Source organism: Syzygium oleosum, unplaced genomic scaffold, assembly GCF_021117445.2.
Source record: "Syzygium oleosum isolate NSW1041296 unplaced genomic scaffold, Sole_v2.1 Sole_v2.05, whole genome shotgun sequence".
NCBI classification, from domain to species: Eukaryota; Viridiplantae; Streptophyta; class Magnoliopsida; order Myrtales; family Myrtaceae; genus Syzygium; species Syzygium oleosum.
Window position 1 is genome coordinate 2,538,745 of NW_026607489.1, and position 21,772 is coordinate 2,560,516.

General features: G+C 39.8%; 2 protein-coding genes across 4 annotated transcripts; one reads left to right on the forward strand and one right to left on the reverse strand.

The window, feature by feature from the left end:
* Positions 1-1,467: 1,467 nt before the first annotated feature.
* Positions 1,468-2,391, reverse strand: LOC115680849 (uncharacterized protein At4g02000-like). The gene has a single exon (XM_030604691.2). It carries the CDS (start codon positions 2,389-2,391, stop codon positions 1,468-1,470), a length of 924 nt encoding a protein of 307 aa, XP_030460551.2.
* Positions 2,392-14,215: 11,824 nt separating this feature from the next.
* On the forward strand, positions 14,216-20,634 carry LOC115680792 (mitogen-activated protein kinase kinase kinase 5-like). 3 transcript variants are annotated; one of them, XM_030604626.2, is made up of 11 exons: positions 14,217-14,914; positions 15,495-16,043; positions 16,115-16,202; positions 16,329-16,391; positions 16,479-16,642; positions 16,914-16,989; positions 18,754-18,813; positions 18,893-19,021; positions 19,469-19,675; positions 19,840-19,893; positions 20,000-20,634. In XM_030604626.2, exons 1-10 carry the CDS (start codon positions 14,574-14,576, stop codon positions 19,849-19,851), a joined length of 1,689 nt encoding a protein of 562 aa, XP_030460486.1. In that variant the 5' UTR covers positions 14,217-14,573; the 3' UTR covers positions 19,852-19,893; positions 20,000-20,634. The 3 variants fall into 3 exon arrangements, 2 of the variants coding, with proteins under 2 accessions (XP_056167793.1, XP_030460486.1); XR_004005683.2 differs by lacking the exon at positions 20,000-20,634 and having other exon boundaries at positions 14,216-14,914; positions 18,893-19,064; XM_056311818.1 differs by lacking the exons at positions 19,840-19,893; positions 20,000-20,634 and having other exon boundaries at positions 14,216-14,914; positions 18,893-19,064; positions 19,469-19,679.
* The last annotated feature ends 1,138 nt before the right edge of the window (positions 20,635-21,772 follow it).

Here is a 21,772-nt window from a genome sequence, read left to right on the forward strand (position 1 = left end):
TCGGACCCAGAGATCGTCTATTTTCAGCTTTGATATTTTGTTTCTTTGTCTGCGCTGGACCGTTGCGGCATGGAAATATTTCGTATTTTTATCTCCCCTTTTAATCCAGTTAATACGGGAACGCATACCCCAATATTGTTCTTCTTGTCGCCAAAGTTTCTCAATTTGCACCTTAATGTGCTGCATTTCTCTAATGCTGGAATCCCTTGTATTTGTGAGGGTCGTAAGTCTTCTTTTTAGTGACTCAATCTGATTATGGGCGTTGGAGAATTTGTTTTTGCTCCATACTGACAATGCATCAGTGGTCTTTTTCAGTTTGCTCATGAAAACTCCCGAGTTGACTTCAGGTCCCCGCCAAATTTCCTTCACCATCTTCTTACAATCAGCTTCCTCCAGCCAAAACGCCTCAAACTTGAATTCCTTTTTCCGCTTGGTTGTCCTTGGGGAAAGAGACAGAATAATAGGGCTGTGATCGGATCCTATTGTTGGTAGGGCAAAAGCTTCCGCGTTGGGGAATCGCACTCTCCAGGTGATATTACAGAGAACCCTATCTAACCTCTTCCGCACTAATGCTTCTCCATCCCTGTTGTTCGCCCATGTGAATGCACATCCCTTGCTTTCAATGTCCATGAGTGAGCATCTATTTAGAAAATCCTGGAATGCTACTAGCCTACAGTGATCCGCCGCACTACCTCCTCGCTTTTCCCAATGGTATAAGATTTCATTAAAGTCCCCTACACAAATCCATAGAAGGTTATTAGCTTGGTTTATAGCTTGAATTCGGTGCCAAAGCTATAGCCTTTGCTGGAAATTTGTGGGAGCATATAAGAAGGTTAGATGCATAAGAGTTCCCCTGTCTTGGTCCCTGCACACTATATCAATAAACTCTCTAGAGCTGTTTTCCACTTGCACTGACATCTCTTCGTTCCACAACACCGCCAAACCACCTTCTAATCCTAAAGGGTCGATTATTTCCGAATGTTGAAATTGAATATTCCTTCTAACTCTGTCAACGACTGGACTCTTGTTCTTAGTTTCCATCAGGAACACTAAGTTGGGCCTTTCTTGAGCCACTAGGGCTCTGAGATGCTGGACTGTCAGGGGAGAGCCCAACCCCTGGCAGTTCCAGCTCAATAGTTTCATATATTGCCCGGTGGCTTATTAGGGCTAGCCACCAAAGCCCATTCATTCCTTCCTTCCGCCAAAAGGATCAGAGCATCAAGGAGCGTCTCTTCGTTAAAAGGTTGGTTGAGAATCTCACACATACCAAGTGGGATGAATTTTTTCTGTTTCTTTGCTGCTGCCACCTTTTTAAAGGATTTCAGTTCGATCTTCTCCATCCTTGAAAGCTTTGCTGACTTACCCTTCTTTGTCGACTAAAAGAGGGTAATCTGGGAATCTTGTATATCAAGGCCTTGCTGATTTTCATCTGACAACTCAGCTGGTGGGTTCAGTCCCCTTGGATTCTCAGCATGTGGTTTGTCCCCAAGCGAGCCCAGCTACTTCCTTCTCCTTAGCTCTAGGCGTCACTAACTCCCTAGGGATTAGATCCCTTGGTGTTTCCGGAATAATAACATCTTCTTCAGGCATAGGATTATTCTTTCCGTAAAAGATCTTCCAAAAAGGGCTGGGTTCGCGTACTTCCGCTCTCAACCATTGTCCGAATTTGCCCCTTGTATTTTTTATTGGCCCCGACTCCTCAAATGGCACCACTTTGCAGTATGTAGCATAATGCCCTATACGGCCGCAAGTATAGCAGAAGTGTGGAAGTCTTTCATATCTAAAGTCCAGCCAAAGTTTTTTGTACTCCAGGTCTACAATGGTCCCCGCTTTCAAAGGGTTGGAGAGGTCCATTTGGACCCTTGCTTTGCAGCTCTTGTTTGGGCTGCCTCCTTTAGATTCAAATTTCACTTCTAGAACATTGCCAATTTTCCCTGCAACCTCCCGAGCCACTTCATTTGATATCCTCCCACGTGGGATGCCTACTAGGTGTACCCAAAAGGCACAATGAGAGAATTCATAGCAATGGTCGAGAGTATCCGGGTCACCTTGTAGTAGTACAAGTAAGTTACTGGAAAAAGACCATGGTCCTGCTTCCAAAACTCTCATTTTTTCCTCAATTGAACTGAACGAGAAAGAGAAGAACCCCGGCTCAATTAACTCGCACTCTACCTTGTCGGTCTTCCAAGCTCTCTTCATCGTACTTAGGAAAGCTTGATAGTTCACGTTTGGTTTCGAAATCAGCTTCCCATACAACATTAGCTCACATTCTATTTGTTTTTCTGCAGGGATCTCGCCTGTCAATAACACTATATCGTCTTCCGACCAGAGGTTGCCCAGTTCTCTACACAAGGCTGCCAAACAATCATCACAGCCTACTTCGTTGTCCATCGGGGCTGTTGGGAAAAGAGGAAAGACTAATCTCCTCTGCCTACCGCAATGTGCTTGATCGGCTACCACTAGCCTTTGAGATTGGGTTGACTGATCTACTTAGGGGCAGCAATAAACTGTAGCATCTGGCTTAGAGACCCCGGTACCATAAGCATAACTGCTCAGACCAACTTGTTCTTCTTTAACCCACGGCGACTAGGAACAGGGGAGAGTTAAGAGGTAGAGGAGGGAGGGTTGGTATGGAAGCGGAGGCTAGTAATGTAGGTGGCGCTAGTTGGGGGGGTTGAGGGGAGGAGAATTTAGGGGTTTTGGCGATGTTGAAACTTGTAAAAACTTGACCAACCTTGGATCTCCCGTTTTCTTTACCTTGGAGGGGAATTCTGTAAATGGAGCACAAGGTTGCTGGCCTCGACAGATCCAAGCAGCTCCCCGAGGCGAACTGGAACCAAAGACTTTGATGAGGGGATTTGGGTTAGGGCGCTGCTGCCCTGGGTGAAAAAGACGAGAAAGAAGAATGGAAACCGAGAAGCTCCCCGAGGTGAACAGGATCCATTGACTTTGAAGAGGGGACTTGGGTTAGGGGACTACTGCCCTGGGTGAGTGTGGCGAGACAGAGGAATGGGGACACCTACGGAGGGTAAGAGGACGATGCAGGATTGGTGAGGGACACAGGGAGTGTTAGGGTTTGTGGGTACACTATCACCATGGGGATAGAGAGGAAGCTCCACAACGGAGAGAGAAAAGCTGCTTTTCACTAAGCCTTGTTAGTTGAGTAGTCTTGTCTTTTGATATAAGGATCGAGAGCCGAACCTTGGAACCAAGAGCAAGTCCTGTTCTTCCTAGAATCAGCAAGGTCTAACCGGCTAGTTCGATCCGATTCTTAAGTGGACCAATCGATTGCTTATCCCTACTATTTCCATAACATCTGCCTTAACCTTTTAGTGTGGTTGAACGTCATTGCACTTATATGGTCCCCCATGGATAGGCTCTTTCTTTGTCCATTTGTTGGAATTTTGTGATTGCAAAAATGCCCTTGTTCAACAATTCAATGTCAAATGTAGGCCTCTCGTATAGATGCACCAACTCATCTAATTATTTTGGAGGGAAAAAGCTACCAAAAATTACAAACTCTACCCACTGTTACTCATTTATCCTAAAAAAAATTTGTGACACCAAAAATCACAAATTTGTATTTGTGTGACACATTTATCTTTCGTCAATGTTCCGTCAATGAATGTCGTTAAAAATCTGCCTACATAGACGCCGGAAAGTAAATGATATTGACATGGTGCTCGCATGACTTAAGTGAAATAAAACAATATTGTTTTGGCTGAAAAATCATCTTATGGAACCTTGATGGAGGAGGATACATATGTCACATATGTACAAATTTTGAGTTTTTTTATGTCACAAGAAAAAGTTTAGGTTAAATGTATCACGGTAAGTATAGTTTGAGGGATTTTATGTCACTAAAAAATATCATAGTAAATGTACCACGATGAGCATAGTTTAGGATTTTTTGTGGCTTTTCTCCCCTTATTTGTGCTTTTCCTATCCGGAATCTTTATCTTATTTCTTCCCCCCTCTCTTGAGCTTCTTCAAAAATAGTTTATTTTCCTTTTTATGGCAAGTTTGGTGGCTTCCTAGTCAATTTTCACACATCTCGATTGGACGACCTTTGAGGGAGATTTTAAGGTGCAGTCCCCCATATAAACCGAATGTATTTAGGATTTTATTGACCGAGTGCTCTCAACAAAGTTTGAATCCAAAATTACAAGAAAAAAATTAAACTCTCTTGCCATTGCCATCTAGGCCAACATCTTGTTGATTGCTTTTCTTTTACATTCTCAATGAAAATCCACATCTTATTCATTAATATGCGTGATCAGTGTGCCTAATTCTTGACCATTGCCTTTTTAATCAATTAAACCGCTTGAGGCATTTTTGTAAGGAGGAAAAGAAAAAGAAATTCCCAGGGGTTTACTCTTTTAAATATCGCGTGATTAATCAAAATGGATTGATAATCGACTAATTCATGACGGGTTTGGCAATTCTCTCGTCAAGAGCACACCAGATAGTTACAAAGTCCCACTAGTTCGTGACTTTTAAAGGTGACCCCATAGAATTAGTGACAGCGGGGTCGAACTTTGAACCTTTTGCTTTCCGAGATGAAGGACACGAGCATCTCAATCACAACCCATCAGGGATTAATTTACACTATTTTTTTTTTTACTGAAATTGAGAAAGTTCCATCATCGTACACTGAAACGAATTACTCATTTATACTGTATATAAAGAAACATTTTTTTTTTGTAAAACACGAAAAGTAACTATTTTTTGGTAAGAAATGAGGATACCATTACTCTCTTAATAAAACTTGATCCTATCTAATATCCAATCAACAAAAGAAGTAAATCTCTCGGTGGCCTATGAAATGTTAGATTGTCATTTACATCCTGAAGTATACAGTTTACCTCATTCTTGAAATCAGGCCCACAGGTGCGGCACAAAGAGAAAAGTCTATCCGAAATAATCTCTTGTTTCTCCAATTCTACAAATGCCAACAAGTTACACAAAAACTAGCGGCCAATCAGCTTTTTATACTAGAGTTGTTGAAGCAGAAAAGTTTGCCAATAACCACTTGTGCAAATCATGGGCAAAGAATTTGCCCCTTAAGCTTGCTGGCAAAATCTTTTGCCAATTAGCCTTTGCATACTTACAACCTTGAAGCACGTGTAAAATTGTTCCACATGATTGCGAACAAGAAGCGCAAAGTGATTTTACGTTAATGCCCTTCGTAATTAGTAAGTAGGCGTCGCTGAAAAACCAGCCATAAAAGTAACTTTAAATTAAGTATATCTATAGTATTATTCGAGACCGCGACCCTCGATACTTTTCATTAATTATGAGGAGGAGGGTAATGTAGTCCCTAAAAGAACTGCACAAGCCACAAAATGCGTAGCAGTACATATGTGCAGGACCCACACAAGGGCAATGATGTCCAATATATTGAAAGGTTGTGGCAGCATCCAAAGATGCTGTGCAAATAGCACAATCCTACTTGTTTGGTGAACGCCTTCTTGGAATGGCGACACCACGGAGGTGGTCACTTTGCCGGGGTGGGCATTCGAGACCAACCCGACCGATCTGATCCATCATGAGACAGAGAAAGAGCGTATGTACACTTGCGCGCCACAATGCTATGTTTGCCACAGCCGAGGGTTCACAATCCTCTTCCCGTGGTCGTTGCTCTCTCTCTCTCTCTCCTCCCATTTTCTCTCTCTCCAATTCAATTGTTTTTTCTTTCTTTCTTTTTAGTTCTTTTTAACTTTTCATTAATTTATGTAGATGAGATAATATTATCTCAATAGTCCGAAGTTATGGGGCATTTTTTTGGATTTATTCGATCATTAGTGTACCACCAAACCCTAGATATGATAATTTTTACTAGAGTGAGCACGGGTCCAGCCTCAAGGCATTTTTTGGCCCAGCCCGAAACGACCAGGCTTGGAAATTCCAAGCACGGACCCGATCACACAAAAAAAACTTGGAACGAACTAAGCCTGTCCATTTCAAGCTTAGGCCTGAATTTTTATAATAAAAATTATAGATAATGGTTATTTATCATATTTCTAATATAAAAATCTTATTATAAGGCAATTAACATATTATTATTTTCCGATTCACAAATTGCATTCCCAAGCACCTCAACTATACCAGAGCATAACTTTTGATCTTGGTGGAGTTATAAGTTACATAAGCACAATCTAAAAGTCTGTTTAGTACTCAACGCCGTGGGGCCAATTGCCAAAGGCATTTCGTGACATTTTCGGCCTCAAAAATCACTTTTTTGATATAATTCTGTCTTTTTTTTTTCCAATTCAACCTGTATTCGTACATCACTGCTTACTCATTTGAATTGAATCATTTCTTAACTTATTTTTTACTATTAAAATATTTAGAAAGTAAATAATGTATATTCTCAATATACTTTTTCATTTTTAAAAATAGTTCGAGACGGTTACGACTAGGGTCATTTCAGGCCAGAGATTAGGCCCGAAGGGCCGTACTGACCTAAATAATATAAATAAGACAGGCCCAAAACATCGAGTTTGATCGGTCCTGACTTTCATGCTCCCATACTTTTTTGCTCCCACCAAGCTTTTACCATATGCTAAATCTCATTTGGGTTACGGAGGATGCTGTAAATCGCATATCACACATGAATTACCTCAATAAGAAGATTAAGTTATCACTCCTAGAAACTAGAACTTTAATCTCAAATTATCAAAGAACCCCTGGCGACCCAATCGAAAGCTCTCCACTCGTCGTCTCGAGCCACCAACCCTTGTCGGCAACCACCGTCACCTCACTTGCGGAGCGGCATAACCAACCTAGTTTGTCGAACCCTAGTTGCAGGCTTAAACCAAGCATCCGAAAGTTGTCTAGTAAAACCAGCAGTTTGCATGACAATTGATAACTAGCTTTCTTTTGGATGTATAAATAGGACTTCGGGATTTATAGAAGATTGGCGATTCTAATTGAGAGAATACATTTAGTGAAAAGTGTTCACAATTTTTTCCCCATGTTCAAACAGTCAATTGATTGATTGAAACTGTGACTCAAGCTTGACCTACGATTTCTAAACTTTATAGATGAGCTTCATTCAACAAGACCTCTCTTTTGATACTCTTTCTGATCATTAAATTCGTAGGCTCGATGCTTTACCCGCCAAGCCTAACTGCCCACTTTTGGTGCCGTCCGAAAGTGTGTAACCTCTCAATTTGAAAGTACAACATGAAGCTAGAAGTGCAAAGATTTTCAGTGCATCCAGAATCAAACATCAAGAGGAGCAGGGTCAGCAAAAATTTGAGCAAAAGTTCCTAGGCTTGATCGAACCTTGGATGTTTGTAACCATATCTAGGGTCCGAATCACGATAAACGTTTAAGACATCTTAGATGTTTTTCAAGCTATAGCGCGAGGGCTTGATTTCGCAAAATCGTCGTTAGATACACCAACCCGAGTGAATCGCTCTGGCCAAAACTCGAGTCTATCATATTCTTTAAACTAGTCCATTACTAACGGGGTCCTCAGAAAGCAGTTATTACAAGCACTCCCAACGACTTGAGAATCACGTTAAAATCAAACACAAGAAGTGACAACATGGGCTTTCCGAAGATTTTTTGGGTGCGTCTCTACGTTCATGCTCCGCATCAAGGTGGGCCACAAAAAATAGCACGAAATAGCCTCCTCGTTTCCTCTTCCCTCGCAAGGAAATCACCTCTAAGCTTTCGAATCCTCTCACTTTGATTCTTGAAAGTTTTCTATTGGAGATACTATATTTCTTTGGCTTCAAGGTTACGCATTCAATTTCTCTTCTTTGGAATGCTTGTCTAGCTGTCTTGGTGTCCATTTTTTGCAACGTCATGCATGATGTTCACTTGAAAATAGAACTTTTTCCCCTTGTCTAGCCAGCTAATTTGGTTCATGAAATTGCCTCATGAAGCCAAACCCAGGTGGTGATTGGAAATGATTCATATACCCAAGAAAAAGGTAGGGCAACCAGAGGTGACGGGGTCGGATAGTTGGAGATTGTGAGCGTCCGACTTGATTGACTCGTGCATAAAAGAGTATGAATCGAGAAATTTAACCTTGTTGGAAAGTTGTTTGAACGTTTACTATTTAAGTAAGGAAAATTTCTATTGATGGAAAAAATCGAGCAATTCAAAGGGTTAGATCCCTCGTATCATATTCACATATATCCAAAAAGACATGGATTGCTAAAATATATAATAGAAAACGGATTTTCTATTTTAGAATTACTTATGATACTAGGAGATTTCACTAAAGCTTATTTACTAAGTGATACCGTCAGTTCCAATTAAATAACGAAACACTCGAAACAAGTGGAGCTTATGCATTGAATGATTACCTCGTTAATAACACATAATAGAAGATTGTTCCATCTTTTATTGGAAGATTTTTATTAAGAATTGCACATTTCCAAAAAAAAAAAAAAGGATACGGGCATTGCTAGTGTATAAACTATTGCAAAATATTCAATCAAGTTTCGACACATTTCTTTTCTGCTGTATTGAGTTCTTGGAGTATGTCGCTGTCACGGCTTCTTCTTGGTGGCCAAGGAGAGTGGCTAGGGTTTCAGCTCCAGCTTGGCGTGCGGTGGCTCAGAAGCCTGGCGACGCCTCCAAGGGCATGACTTTGCGTGCAATTATCTTCCACTTCTTGGTGAACTTTCCCATTTTGACGATGATTGACACCGATCTTCACTTTTGGAGTTGCGAGCAATCATCTTTCCAAATAGCTATTTTTGGTGTCAACAAGAATACAAATTAAATATTCACATTTTTTTAAATTGAAAAATTATAAGAACTACTTAAATTTTGGAAAAATTGATTTATAGGATGATTTATCTCGATAGTCTATGAAATTGTAAGAGTATTCTATTAAATTATAATTGTGTAATGGGTAGGTTTGCAAATGATGATAAATGGACAATGGATTTCCATTGTTGACACGGCAAATGTCAAAAAGGCTAGTTGATATTATTTGCGAACTTTGCTATTGAGTTGAGCATGTCAATCGATATGTTATTGATGTCATGCGATGAAGACCTGCTCGTAGTAGAGCAAACTCCCTTGTATGAATATGTGCATAAGGCTATATAGTTAGCCAGATGTTTTATCGTCTGGAACGAGTCTCCACAATGTTGAGAGGCCATGCAGTCTTATGATTCATGTGGCGTGGCAAAGAGGTGTTTACGATTTCGACCCTTATCGGTTAATAGTGACGATGCATCCTTAGTCGAGATGGGTCTTGACCAATGACAAGTAGGGGATAAATACGTACTTGCATATAGCAATAAGCTACTATGCGGTAGTTATGCATTATGAAATAATATGTCATTGATTTGCATTTGAATGTTTTATGCCAATTTGTCTAGTTATTTTTATTTGCGTATCATGATAGAAAAGATAGTGCATTTATTCATTCATTTGGCATATAACAATATTTTATACTTGTCATGATATCATGTTGTTTCGTTGGTATCGAGTCGAGTGGTAAAATGACCTCTTACCTTAGACTTAGAGATTTCATTTATTGGGTTTTGGCTCATCCTTATATTTTACAGATACGTTGGATGGATCCTCCTTCCGCGCTACAATGCGGAGTGCCTACATGTTATAAAAGTGATTATCATAATGAACATATACCGGGGTTCAAAATAGTACATATTAAATGTGCTTCCATTATATGGGTTGAAGTAGGGCTATAGTAGTTTTTTTTTTTTTGGGTCGGTCCTACTCTATCTCTCACTCACGATACACACTCAGACTTGCGCCCCATCTCTTGCAAAACGTGGGCGTCGAAACCTGGCCACCCTTTTCACTTGAGAAGGGGGAGGTAGGGAGTTCGAATTCCCACCTTCACAGGGGTAGAGGTGGGGCCGCGTAGGGCTATAGTAGTTAATCACTCATCATTTCACCGCATGGTACACTAACATTAATGGTGAGATTGTAGGACCATTGAGGGGATTCAATGGTCCACCGGTCATGACGATGGAGGTGATGTCATGATATCCAAGGTCATAAATCCTTGAGTCGGACGGTGGTTTAAATAATGTACAGATAGGCTTTTGGCTAAGTATGAGTGTAGCGATTCTAGTTGGCCTGAGCGTCCTCCCATGATTAATGCATTGTTTTCTATTTTATTTTGGTTGCTTGTTTTAATACTTGGAAGATTGATGTAAAAGAAAGGTGCACATATATATATATATATATATATATATATATATATATATATATATATATTTATAAGTATGTATGCATGTATGTGTATATATATGCATATATTATTTAAACTTGTTACCAAATGATGTGATTGTTTTACTATGCTTTTGCGTGCTTAAAAGAGTAGCAGACAAATTAAAGAAAGATCTCATGTCGCGTGTGACGTTTTAGGATTACATCCTGAGTGTTTGAAGCCATGAAAATCTTATGTTGAGATTTTTTATAATTCTTTTGTGAGATTGAGAGATTACTTCGTTAGAAATTATGGGGGTTAAATACTATGTGAGTTATTTGATGTAATTGGAGGCTGGGAAATACTAAAAGTGTTCAAGTGACTTGAGTGTAACTGTAATCTCCGTTTGTGTCGCTTGATATGTAATGTAATTATGAGCTGCTCTCCCCATGGACATAAGTTACATCGAGCAAACTACATAAATTTAATGTCCAATTTATTCTCTTATACTATTTATTTTATTATTTGATCGCTTAATTATTTTCGCGATGATGGCTTGATTTCACAAAATTGTTGTTAGATTCGCCAACTTGAGTGGATCTTTTTGGCCAAAAGTCAACTCAACGGTATTATTTTAAAATTAGAGGGTCCTTAGAAAGCAGTTATTACAAGCATTCCAAGGACTTAAAGAGTCACGTTGAAATCGAGCTCAAGACATGGCAACATAGGCTTTCAGAAGATTTTTTGGTGCGTCTCTACATTCATGCTCCCCATCAAGGTGGGCCACGAGAAATAGCACGAAATAGCCTCCTCAATTCCTCTCCTCTCGCAAGGAAATCACGTCTAAGCTTTCGAATCCTCTCACTTTGGTTCTTGAAAGTGTTCTAATTGGAGATAACATATTCCTTTGGCTTCAAGGTTACGCATTCAAGTTCTCTCCTCTAGAATGCTTGTCCAGCTGTCTTCATGTCCAATTTTTGCTACGTCATGCATGATGTTCGTCTCTTGAACGTCGAACTTTTTCTCCTTGGGCCCTTATCTAGCCAGCTCATTTGGTTCACGAAATTTCCCTTTTCACGTTATTAAATTCATGAAGTCAACCCCAGGAGGTGATTGGAGTGACTCACACCCAAGAAAAAGGCAAGAAACCGGAGGTGATGGGATTGGATTGGATGGTCAAGGATTGGCGGCGATCGACTTGAGATGAGCGAGACTTGTGCCTAAAAGACTATGGATGGAGAAATCAATCCCTATGTTGTTTGAATGTTTACTATTTAAGTAAGGCAAACTTTCATCGACCGACCAAAAATCAAGCCGTGGAATTGATGCTAAAATATATATATTTTCTATTTGAGAAGGACTGCGTTTTTTCCACTTCCACCATGGCTACAAAACACTCCATGTTACAGTGTTTTGACAATATTAATCTTTGTGGGTCTCACTTTTTTAAGTATCCTTTTTTGTTTGGTTGTGGTATCCCATTTGCTTTCTTCTTTATCTTTTGTCGTGGGTTCCATTTTCCTCCTTCTACTTCTCTCCGTTCCCCCTTAATTCCGATCATGGTTCAAGCCTTTTGTAGTATCTGTAAAAACAAAAAAGAACACTCTCTTTTGTGGTTTGTCTCTATCACTAGTTGTCTATGCAACATAGCACTCATCAGTTTTTGAACCGTTAATTGGAGTTTGATACCCAGAAACACGATAGGCATAAAAGCTCCCGCATTGAACTTCTTAACAGCTATCAGAACACGGAGATTCAAACACTTGATGGGCAACATGGCCACCTCATCGCATAAGGGCTCAGACTTGAGGATTAAGTACATAATCACCTCTTCAGCCCTCTTAATCACTGGCGGTGGCGGCTAGGCAATTGAGATCGGCGCAAAAGTATGAGAGACTACAGGGGCAAGGAGGGAAAATCTTCGCCGATCTTGAGGATGGAATTGTTGTTCTTGAATGTGGCATTTTTTATTTTCGTAAACAACTTAGTGAGAGTTTGGGGATTCAAGCCATGGATCTATAGTTTGGTAGGTGATGGCGAATCAGCGATGACGATAACAATTAGGACCAAGATGATGAAGATGGAGAAGCACACATCGCTGATGATCTTGATAAGGTTTTGGGTGAGGGCTTCAACTCCTAGATCTGATTTTTTAACGGGGGTTTTTCTTGTCTTTATAATCGATCAATGAAATAGTTTGATGTGAAATGGGACAATGAAAAACACAGAGAGAGAAAAGGGATGGTATGGGGCAGAAGAGTGAAGGGATATGAGATGCATTTTTTTACTAACAATTGAGCTTGACTTGAAGAAATGGAGATAGAAGAAGACTAATTGGGTGAGGGGGAGGTTTATGCATATGTGGGCTACAACACATATTATTAACATGAGATGGGTGTTTTAGAAAGGTTAATATTGTCAAAACATTATGCTAGAAAGTGTTTTAGTCACAGTGAGAGTGAAAAAAGAGCAATCATCTAAAGAAATCCAAATTGAAGTTAGGGTTCCTGCTCAAAATCTCCAATTTCGTTTATTCCCAAATTATAAATTAGGGTTCGTGCACAAGAGTTCCAAATCATTTCTCTTGAACGAACAAGAATCAGTTGTAATGTTAATAGTAATATTAGAGAATTTGGGAAAATTAGGGCTTGCTCCAGATTACCGGCCAAATGCCCACCTCGCTCACCCCGAGCTCCTCGCCTCCATGGCCGACGCTATCACCGACGTCGCCCAGACTAGACTCGTCCTCAAGAACCTCGACAACCGCCCCAACCTTGAGGCCGTCGACCATGCTCGATCAAATCCGGCCAACATCGAGTCCCTCCCTATCGATGAAGGTCACAGGTCGTGCTCTCCCCCGGGGCCTCCCAACGTCAATTGACTCAAGTGGCGGGACCACCTAGCAGAGAGGGAGAGAGTGTACACACGGTAGTAATGTCGCTTGACGTGAAGAACGAGGCGTGCCCGAAGATGTTTGAGCATAAACCAACTTCAATTTGGGCAAAAACCAGAACATTCCAAACAAAATTGCCAACCACTATGCCACTCTTCTCACTTGAGAAGGGGAGGTGGGGAGTTCGAATCCCCACTTTCGCAAGGGGTAGGGGTAGGGGTGAAGCTGCGTAGTTTAAGATGTGCGTTTTGACGCCCACGCACTGCAAGAGGTGGAGCGCAAATCTGAGCGTGTATCGTGAGTGAAAGATAGAGTAGGACCGATCAAAAAAAAATAAAAATAAAATTGCCACTAATGTTGCCGCCAGAATAAAACATGCGAATTGCACGTGCAAGTCGGTGAGCTTAAGGCCTTATTTAAGAGAACGTTCTCGCTGAAAACTCTTCAAATGAAACGGTCCTACCTTTATTTTCAATTTTCCGATTAGATTATAATGAGAACGGGTCGACTACAATAATGAAATCCATCAAATCAAAACAAAAAAATGTGGACAATAACGAAAAGTAAATAATAAAAGGGTTAAAATTATGAAAAACCCCGAACTGGTATACTTGTGACAAATTTACCAAAAACTAATTTTTTAACCACAAAAAACCTCAATACTCTAAAAAAACCCCAAATTGGTACATTTGTGACAAATTTATCCTCGATTAGTTTCTGTTAAATTGGATTAATATAAAAAAAAATCACAAACTGGTACACCTGTGACAAACGGAGGGTAAAACCCAAAATCGATACATCCGTCAACTGCCGTGTGCCATTTAAACAAAGTAATTTAACAGTAAAATTTAACGGAAACTAGCGGAGGGTAAATTTGTCATAATTGAACCAGTTTGGGGTTTTTGATGATTAAAAAATTAATTTAGGGTAAATTTATGATAGGCGTACTGGTTTGGATTTTCCATGGTATTATCCCTAAATAATAAATAGGAAATGAGTTTCAATTTTTTACGTTTCTTTTGCGGAAGTTGCTAGCTTCGAGGATGGGAGGAGCATCAGGTGCTGCTCACGTGCATCCCGCAGGTTGACCGCCACAACGACGGATCCCGTCAAACCTTTGACCTGCAGCCTCCGAAAATGATAAAGAAGCTTGCTCTGACTGAACGCTCTGTCCTCGCGTTGACAATGGCGACCCTGTTAGATTTCTTTATTGAATGCGTTCGATTCATCAGTTCAAAGACAAGCGCTTCGTGTTTAGGTGTTGAAAGCGAACATGGAGAAATCGCCTCCTCGTCCACCTCTGCTCCTGCTCGGTTTTGTTGACCAAGCAATGCGACGGTTCTCTTCCTGAAAAGTAAACGGAGGAGGAGGAGGAAGACGAGACCCACGAGGCGATTCCCATGGCCGCGTGAGCCCTTTGCTTGCTCTCTGTCGCGCGCGCGCGCCGGTTCTTTGGATTGCCGTTTCTGGGTGTTCGTCTACTGCCGTCGTTGGGTCGTTCTTGGAACCGAACGCGTGCTTCGCGAGATGGACCATCGCGCTGGTTCGTCGTCCTACAATGCGTCTCCGTGCGGTTCTCCGACGAGCGGCGGCCGGGGGCCGTCGGTCATGCAGAGGCGGCTCACGAGGCAGAGGAAGCTCCGGTACGCGACGGACGACGAGGTCGGGTTGGTCCAGGTGGGCTGCCTCTCGCGGTCGACGCCGGTGTCGCCCGAGTCAACGCCGGAGCTGCGGTCGCCGGGGAGGTCCGAGCGCCGGTGCTCGACGGCGGTGCCTCAACCGTTGCCGTTGCCCGAGATGGCTTCTTTGCGGATAGCGCCGGATAGAAATGGATTGACCGAGGAAGGACCCGGCTCCGAGGTAGGGAGGTAGGGCTGCTTTACGAGCTTAGTGGTAGTTCTGAGTTAGTTTGGCCACATCAATACGAGTCCTATGTTGCATGGTTTGCCTTGAAATGGTTGTAGAAGAGCATTGGGTTAATGGTCATTGGCATGTGCACTTAGACCGAAAGCTTGATATGTTTCACCTGCTTTTTGTACTGTTAATGACAGCTGATCGTCGTTCTTTGTCAAGAATTGGTCAAGAAAATCAGTGGAAATTGTTATTGTTCTGAGTCCAACTGATTTAAGCTAGCCAATTCGACGCCGTCTATTAAGAAAGAATGTTTAAATTTGTGTAATACGTGTCTGTAGAATCTCTCTCTTGTCAAGAAATTCTCTAGATTTGTTGCTTCCTTTTTTATCTTTGAAATCAAAAGCGAGTGTTTCTCCTGTGTTTGGATAGCAACTTATACTGTATAGATTAAACTAAACTATTGTGTCGGAGAAAGAAAATTGTATGCACTGGTCAGACATACCACTCTACATTTGTTTTGAGTTTCTTATATTATATGCAAAGAGCGAGCAGTGACTTTTACTGATCAAACTATTATGGTTATGAAACTTTCAGGAAGAACAATGGTCATGTCTCCCCAAAATCAGCTAAACCTTCAACATGCTACAAAAGGGGTTTCTTGCAAGACTTGAGCTTGGACAATCACAACTTGCGGATCAATATCCCAGCCAGGAGCGCTCCAGCTAGTAGTCTGTCAAGTCCTTATCTTAGCCCGCATAATCCAGCTACCGGGTACTTTCTTTCCTGTAAATCGCCAGTTCCAGACGGTTGGTCTACTTTCAAAGGTCAAACTCTAACCTTGCCGAAGTCTTTGGGTCATCTTTCGCCACTTCAAAGCCCGACTTCAAGAACTCCTGGCCCGAACCCCAAAAGTCCAAGTGGTACTGCAACATGGTATCAACACAAATCTCTTTCCGAGATTTCTATGGGTCAGCATGAAAGCATCTCTTATATCAATGCCCATCCATTACCTCTTCCCCCTTCAACGTCAAATATCAGCCATGCCGCAGAAAGGCAAAACGTGGCATCCATGACAGGTCAGTGGCAGAAAGGGAAACTTATTGGACGTGGTACATTTGGGAGTGTTTACGTTGCAACCAACAGGTAAGCTCATGCTTAAGATAATTTATAAATTCTTCATGATCTGTGACATCATTAACTCGGTTCTTTATCAGAGAAACAGGAGCTTTATGTGCAATGAAAGAAGTTGACCTAATAATGGACGATCCTAAATCTGTTGAATCTGTGAAGCAGCTGGAGCAGGTTACTGCTGATAACTTCATCTTAAATGGCACCTTATAACAGTAATTCTTTGTATGAGCATTGATATGAATCATCAATCTGACAAGTAGCCTTGCTCTTGTTCTCATTATTTTCTTATGGTTGCAGGAAATCAGAGTTCTTAGACAGTTCAAGCATCCAAATATAGTGCAATATTATGGTAGTGAAATTGTAAGTGCTTTCTAGTTTCCCCAATTTAGATTGGATTGTAGTGCCTTTCTGAAACTTTATAATGAAGGGAGCTCATTCTATCTACAGGTTGATGATCACTTCTACATATATTTGGAGTATGTCTATCCGGGTTCAATTAACAAATATGTCCGTGAACATTGTGGAACTATGACTGAATCAGTTGTTCGCAATTTCACTCGTCACATTTTAAATGGGCTTGCTTATTTGCACAGCAAACGCACCATTCACAGGTAAGCAACAGTTTACATGGGATACACTTGTATGACTCTCTTTAACATAAAATTGTGAACAAGTTTCAGATAACAATGCCAACTATGAATATTGTGGCAAAACTTTTTGATTGAAAAGGAACGTTCTCTGTTTTATTACAAGAATGCTATGTGCTTTATTATTCTTGCCTGAAATGTAGTTTTAAAGATTCACAACTTCTTTTGGTGAATACATTTCCAACTTGAATTGTGCTTGGAGCTGTACTCATTTATGTGATTCTTTTGTGAATAGGGATATAAAAGGGGCAAATTTACTTGTTGATGCCACTGGTGTAGTCAAGCTTGCTGATTTTGGGATGGCAAAACATGTAAGCTTAGTTTGCTTCTGCAACTTAAGTTTGTTGTAGAGCCTGCCTTTCATATGCATTTGCATGTTCCAAGAACTTTTTATGTTTCCACATGCCAGATTCTCACAAGAAATTATCCTTCATTTACCTTTTGCACATCTTTTCCTGTTTATTAAATGGCCTTACATAGTCATTGTGCATTTTTCATTCTTGAAATATTAAAAGTGCTTGAAGGAAACTATTAGAAGGGTTTTGGTGTCAGAGATCGCCGGCTCAGATCATATATGTGCACTTGTTAAATTGAAGCTCTCCTTTGCGAAAATATAAAACTAATTGTAGATTCTCAATCATTCTTGTACCACCCCATTAAAGTTGGACCCTTCTTTTTGGTCAGAGAGAATGAAATCCTTTATAAAATTCCTTTGTAGCAGTTACCCTCTATGTGCTGGTCAATGTGTCCATAAGTTCTCGATAAGAACTGGCATGCAACCTCTTCAGCGATTCAAGGCATTGTCATCAAATTATTTTAGCATCATGTCATTTAGATTCTTCATATAATGGAAAATCATTATGTCTAATTCGGTTGTAGTGATAAGGAAAGTTCTACTTTTTCCTTACGCTAAAGCAAAATTAAAGAAGAGAAGTTTAAAATTTGATTTTGTTTTTACTTTATTTTTACGTCAAGGCCAGCCCTAGGAGTATGGATTGTGCTCTCCTATCAATATTTGGTGTGCATGAGATGGAAGACTGCCATGCTCAACAGCATCTAGTCAGATACTAAAAAAATGTTGAGCAGCTCATTGCTAGGAATAAATTGTTGGTTAAATCCATGTTCATAACACATTAAAATATAAAGTCAAAAACTTGAATTTTCTGTTTTTACAAGGCCACTTCTAGGAGCATGGACTATGTAGTCCCATTAATTATCTAGTTCGCGAGAGTGAGGATTGTCATATCTATAGGTGACTAATCAGATACTAAAAAAATCTCAAACACTTCATTGTCAGGCAAATTTTTTTTCTATTGGCTATGTGTTCAAATAATTTATATATTGGTGTTTAATAACTATGGAATTGTTTGTAGCAATTTCTATGCAAAAAGTACATGCATCAAAAGAATCAATTGGGTTTTCAATCTAGGATAAAAAGATTAATCGACTTTCTTTAGTGGAAGTGGTCATTCAACTGCCAGTTAGATCTAATAAAAAGGAATTATCCTACACATGATTAGTGAAAGGTTTTGTTTTTCACAAATAGTCATGTGATACTCACACATGCACAAGCACAATTATGAAAGCCAATCGAAATATTCACAAATATCTAACACATAAGTATATGCATTGAACATCCAGATAAAAACCAAAATTTTAATTCATGCAGAAATCCATATTATATGAATGCACGAAAATTGCTTACTAAATTTATAATGGTAACTACTGCATAAGTAGCATAAGAAATAATGTTAATATAAAATATTGTATTGCTCAACTCATTTTGCAATGAGAAATATATATTCCCCATAGAAAGCATAATTAGGAAATTGAAGGTTTTGGGGAAGTTTATTTGACATGTAGAAACTTGGCTTTTAGCTAAAAATTTAAGTAAAGATGGGCAAGCCGGGGGTTTGGATTCAGGAAAATTCAAGGGAATAAAAAACATAATCAAAGTAGAAACAGGCGCTGTCATGGATGGAGGGGCACCGCCTTTGCATTACATGAGTAGCATCATGGAAGTTTACTGCATCAACTTTTTAGTTGCCTGTATGCTAACTCCAGCTTGTATACAGCTCACAGGACAGGTTTCCATTCTCTCTCTGAAGGGTAGTCCTTATTGGATGGCTCCAGAGGTAGCGTACCTGAAACTGATTTAAACTCACGTTCCATGCAAGTGCAGGCTTTGTTGTCTTATTTCAATTTGTCATGCAGATCCTGCAGGGATCTATGACAAAGGAGAAGACAAGTCCTGAGATGGCTTTTGCTGTTGATATATGGAGCGTTGGTTGTACAGTCATCGAAATGCTGAACGGAGTGCCTCCTTGGGGTGAACTAGAAGGGGTTAGTGTGACAACTACTCGCGTCATTCAATTTCATTGTGAAGGTTTCACATTTTTCTGGTTCTAGGATTTTCCTTTATTTCAGCCAATTTTTTCATTGCTTGTGTAAGTTCCAGCATTGGCATCAACAATTGGCCTTTTGCACCAATACTTAATGTGCACATGCATGGTCAATTTGCTGAGATTTTATGAGCACAAAACCTGTACTTCCGTTGTTTTTCAATAGTTTATCCTTGAGGGACCACTCTTCCGGTCAATTATTTCTTGAGATATCATATAGCAAGATAGTTTTCTGTCCTCAAGTGTTAACATCGGATATTTTTCACGAAAAACGGCTTCTCGTATCTCCACTTGGTTGCTGCTTCTTACTGGTGATACTGTATTCACACGTGATAGTGTTCAGAATAATGCTTTTATTTTGATTGTCTGGCATTCTTCCATGAATCAGCCTCAAGCGATGTTCAAAGTTTTGAACCGAAGCCCTCCCATACCAGAGAAGCTATCATCAGAAGGAAAGGATTTCCTACAGTGTTGCTTCCAAAGAAATCCAGCGCAGAGACCCTCAGCTAAGGAGCTGCTACAGCATCCTTTCTTGAGAAACTCTCCCAATCAAAATGGTTCAAGCTTTAGACCACTTTGCCAACTCAAATGGATGGTAAGTTATGACTTCTTTCTCAGGTCGAAGCATCCTCTATTGCATCTTGTAGCCTAGGAAAATGTGACGTTCTTGTTCTGTCTCAAACAAACATTTCTAGGGTAAATCACAAAGTGCTGAGTACACTGTAAGACATAACTTTGATTTTTTCTCCATGACTTCAGGCACGAAGATGACAAATGACCCCTTGGTATGCAAATGGCGAGTACTTCTTTGAGGTGCTTTTCTTGTCATAATTTATCTAAGTCTTGCTCTAGTGGCTTGGAATTTTATTTCTTGCAGACATAAGACATCTGATGTTGCTCTAACGTGTTCGTTATGCAGATACTCCCCGGTACATGATATAATGCAGTTAAATCTGCGCCGTGACCTTTTCTGCTTGCGTCTTACATAAAGAGTCACCCTATTCCTCTTGTACCATAGCTTCATTCTCATCCATTCTTTTGGTGACTGACCTGGTTCAGCGATTAACAGAAAAAAATTAGTATGGCACTAGCAATACAAATCTCGTGATCCAGTGTGATCTGCACAGTAAAGAGTTGTCGATGAGGCTACTAACCCGACACATAAAGTGCTGTCGAATTTAAATCTTGCTATACAGGACTTCAAGTCCTTGGACCGGAGTATAGCTCGTAATTGATTGGGATGTGTCTTTTTTGCCTCATTTGAAGGAGGATAGCTCTGTTTGGGAATCAAAATGACCGAGGATCAAGAACCTTGTCTTTCATCCATCATGAGGGAGCAACTAAAGCAGAAAGAATCACGGATTAGCATGGTGATTCTGAGTCCTGAAGGTGCTACAAAATCTGTTGAGATAGAGAGAGAGAAAGAATAGGACATTTGAAATGTGCTGGATAATTTCGTAGCAAGCGAATTCGTTCGAGGCAAATTATGCTCCTTTTCTTCTTATGAACTGAAAAATTACTTGCATTCAATCTCCTTTTCATGTATTCTTCTAATCTTTGTGTTTTTTTATTCTGCACAACCCTCCTTCGTCACCATTGATGGATATGTGTTGTGTTAAGAAAAGTGTGTATAGGTTGGGTACTTAGAATTTTTCCCTACCCTTATACTCTGTTTGGGAGCTTCACAGAAGAAGACAATGAAAAGAAACAACCTACTATTTTAATTTTTCCTCCCTTCTCTTTTCAGGAAATTTTAAATTTTCGAATCAAATTTTCATTGCTCAGCATTTTTCCTATATGTCAAATACTCCATTAGTGATCAAAGTTTTTACTGATGGAGTAAAAGGAGATTGAGATAATTACCAAGTCGGTCCTAAATATATTATACGGATGTCAATTCAATCTTAAACTTTTCAATTTTGTCAATGTAGTCCTAAACCTTAATAGGAAATTTCAATGTAATCATTGTAGCCAATCGCAACCGGAAATTATTGATGTGGCATCCAGTCATCGCCGTAGACAACTTTACTCGAAACGTTTTACAGTCAGCGATTTCAGACGGTAATAGGTTGGAAGAATTATATTGAAATTTCATGCAAATGATTTCGAATATATTGACAAAATTGTAAATTTTAGAATTGAATTGACATCCATACAAAAATTTAGGGCTGATTATAATTTTCCCAAAAAAAGTTTCTTACTGGTTGCTGCACATTTGTTTGAGAGAACTAAATGTTCTATAACCTGACGTGATGCTCTGTTGGTGTGGTACCTTGAATATTTGAAAAGTACTTTTGATGAAGTTCCTATGCTTACGATTTATTCTTACCTTTATTTATGTCGCTAACTAAATTAAAATGAAAAACTTACGTTGCACTTGATTCGTCTGTTTTTCTAATTTATTTCAAAAAAAAATCATTTTCTTTTTCCCTTTAATTTTATTGAAAATACTATCAAGAAATAATATGATTTACTACAAATGAGCGTTTTTTACCATATGGGATATATTTGATTGAAAATGAAGATCATTTGCGGTGTGCTGAATGCATTTACCAAATATATAAGGAGCTCATATTAACATCATGGATAGCAAGTTAAAAAAAGAAGAAGAAGAATGGTCGAGATTGCTTATAATTTCTTTTTTCAAAGGAAAATGACATAAATAATATCTATACTTTGGCCTAATATGTAA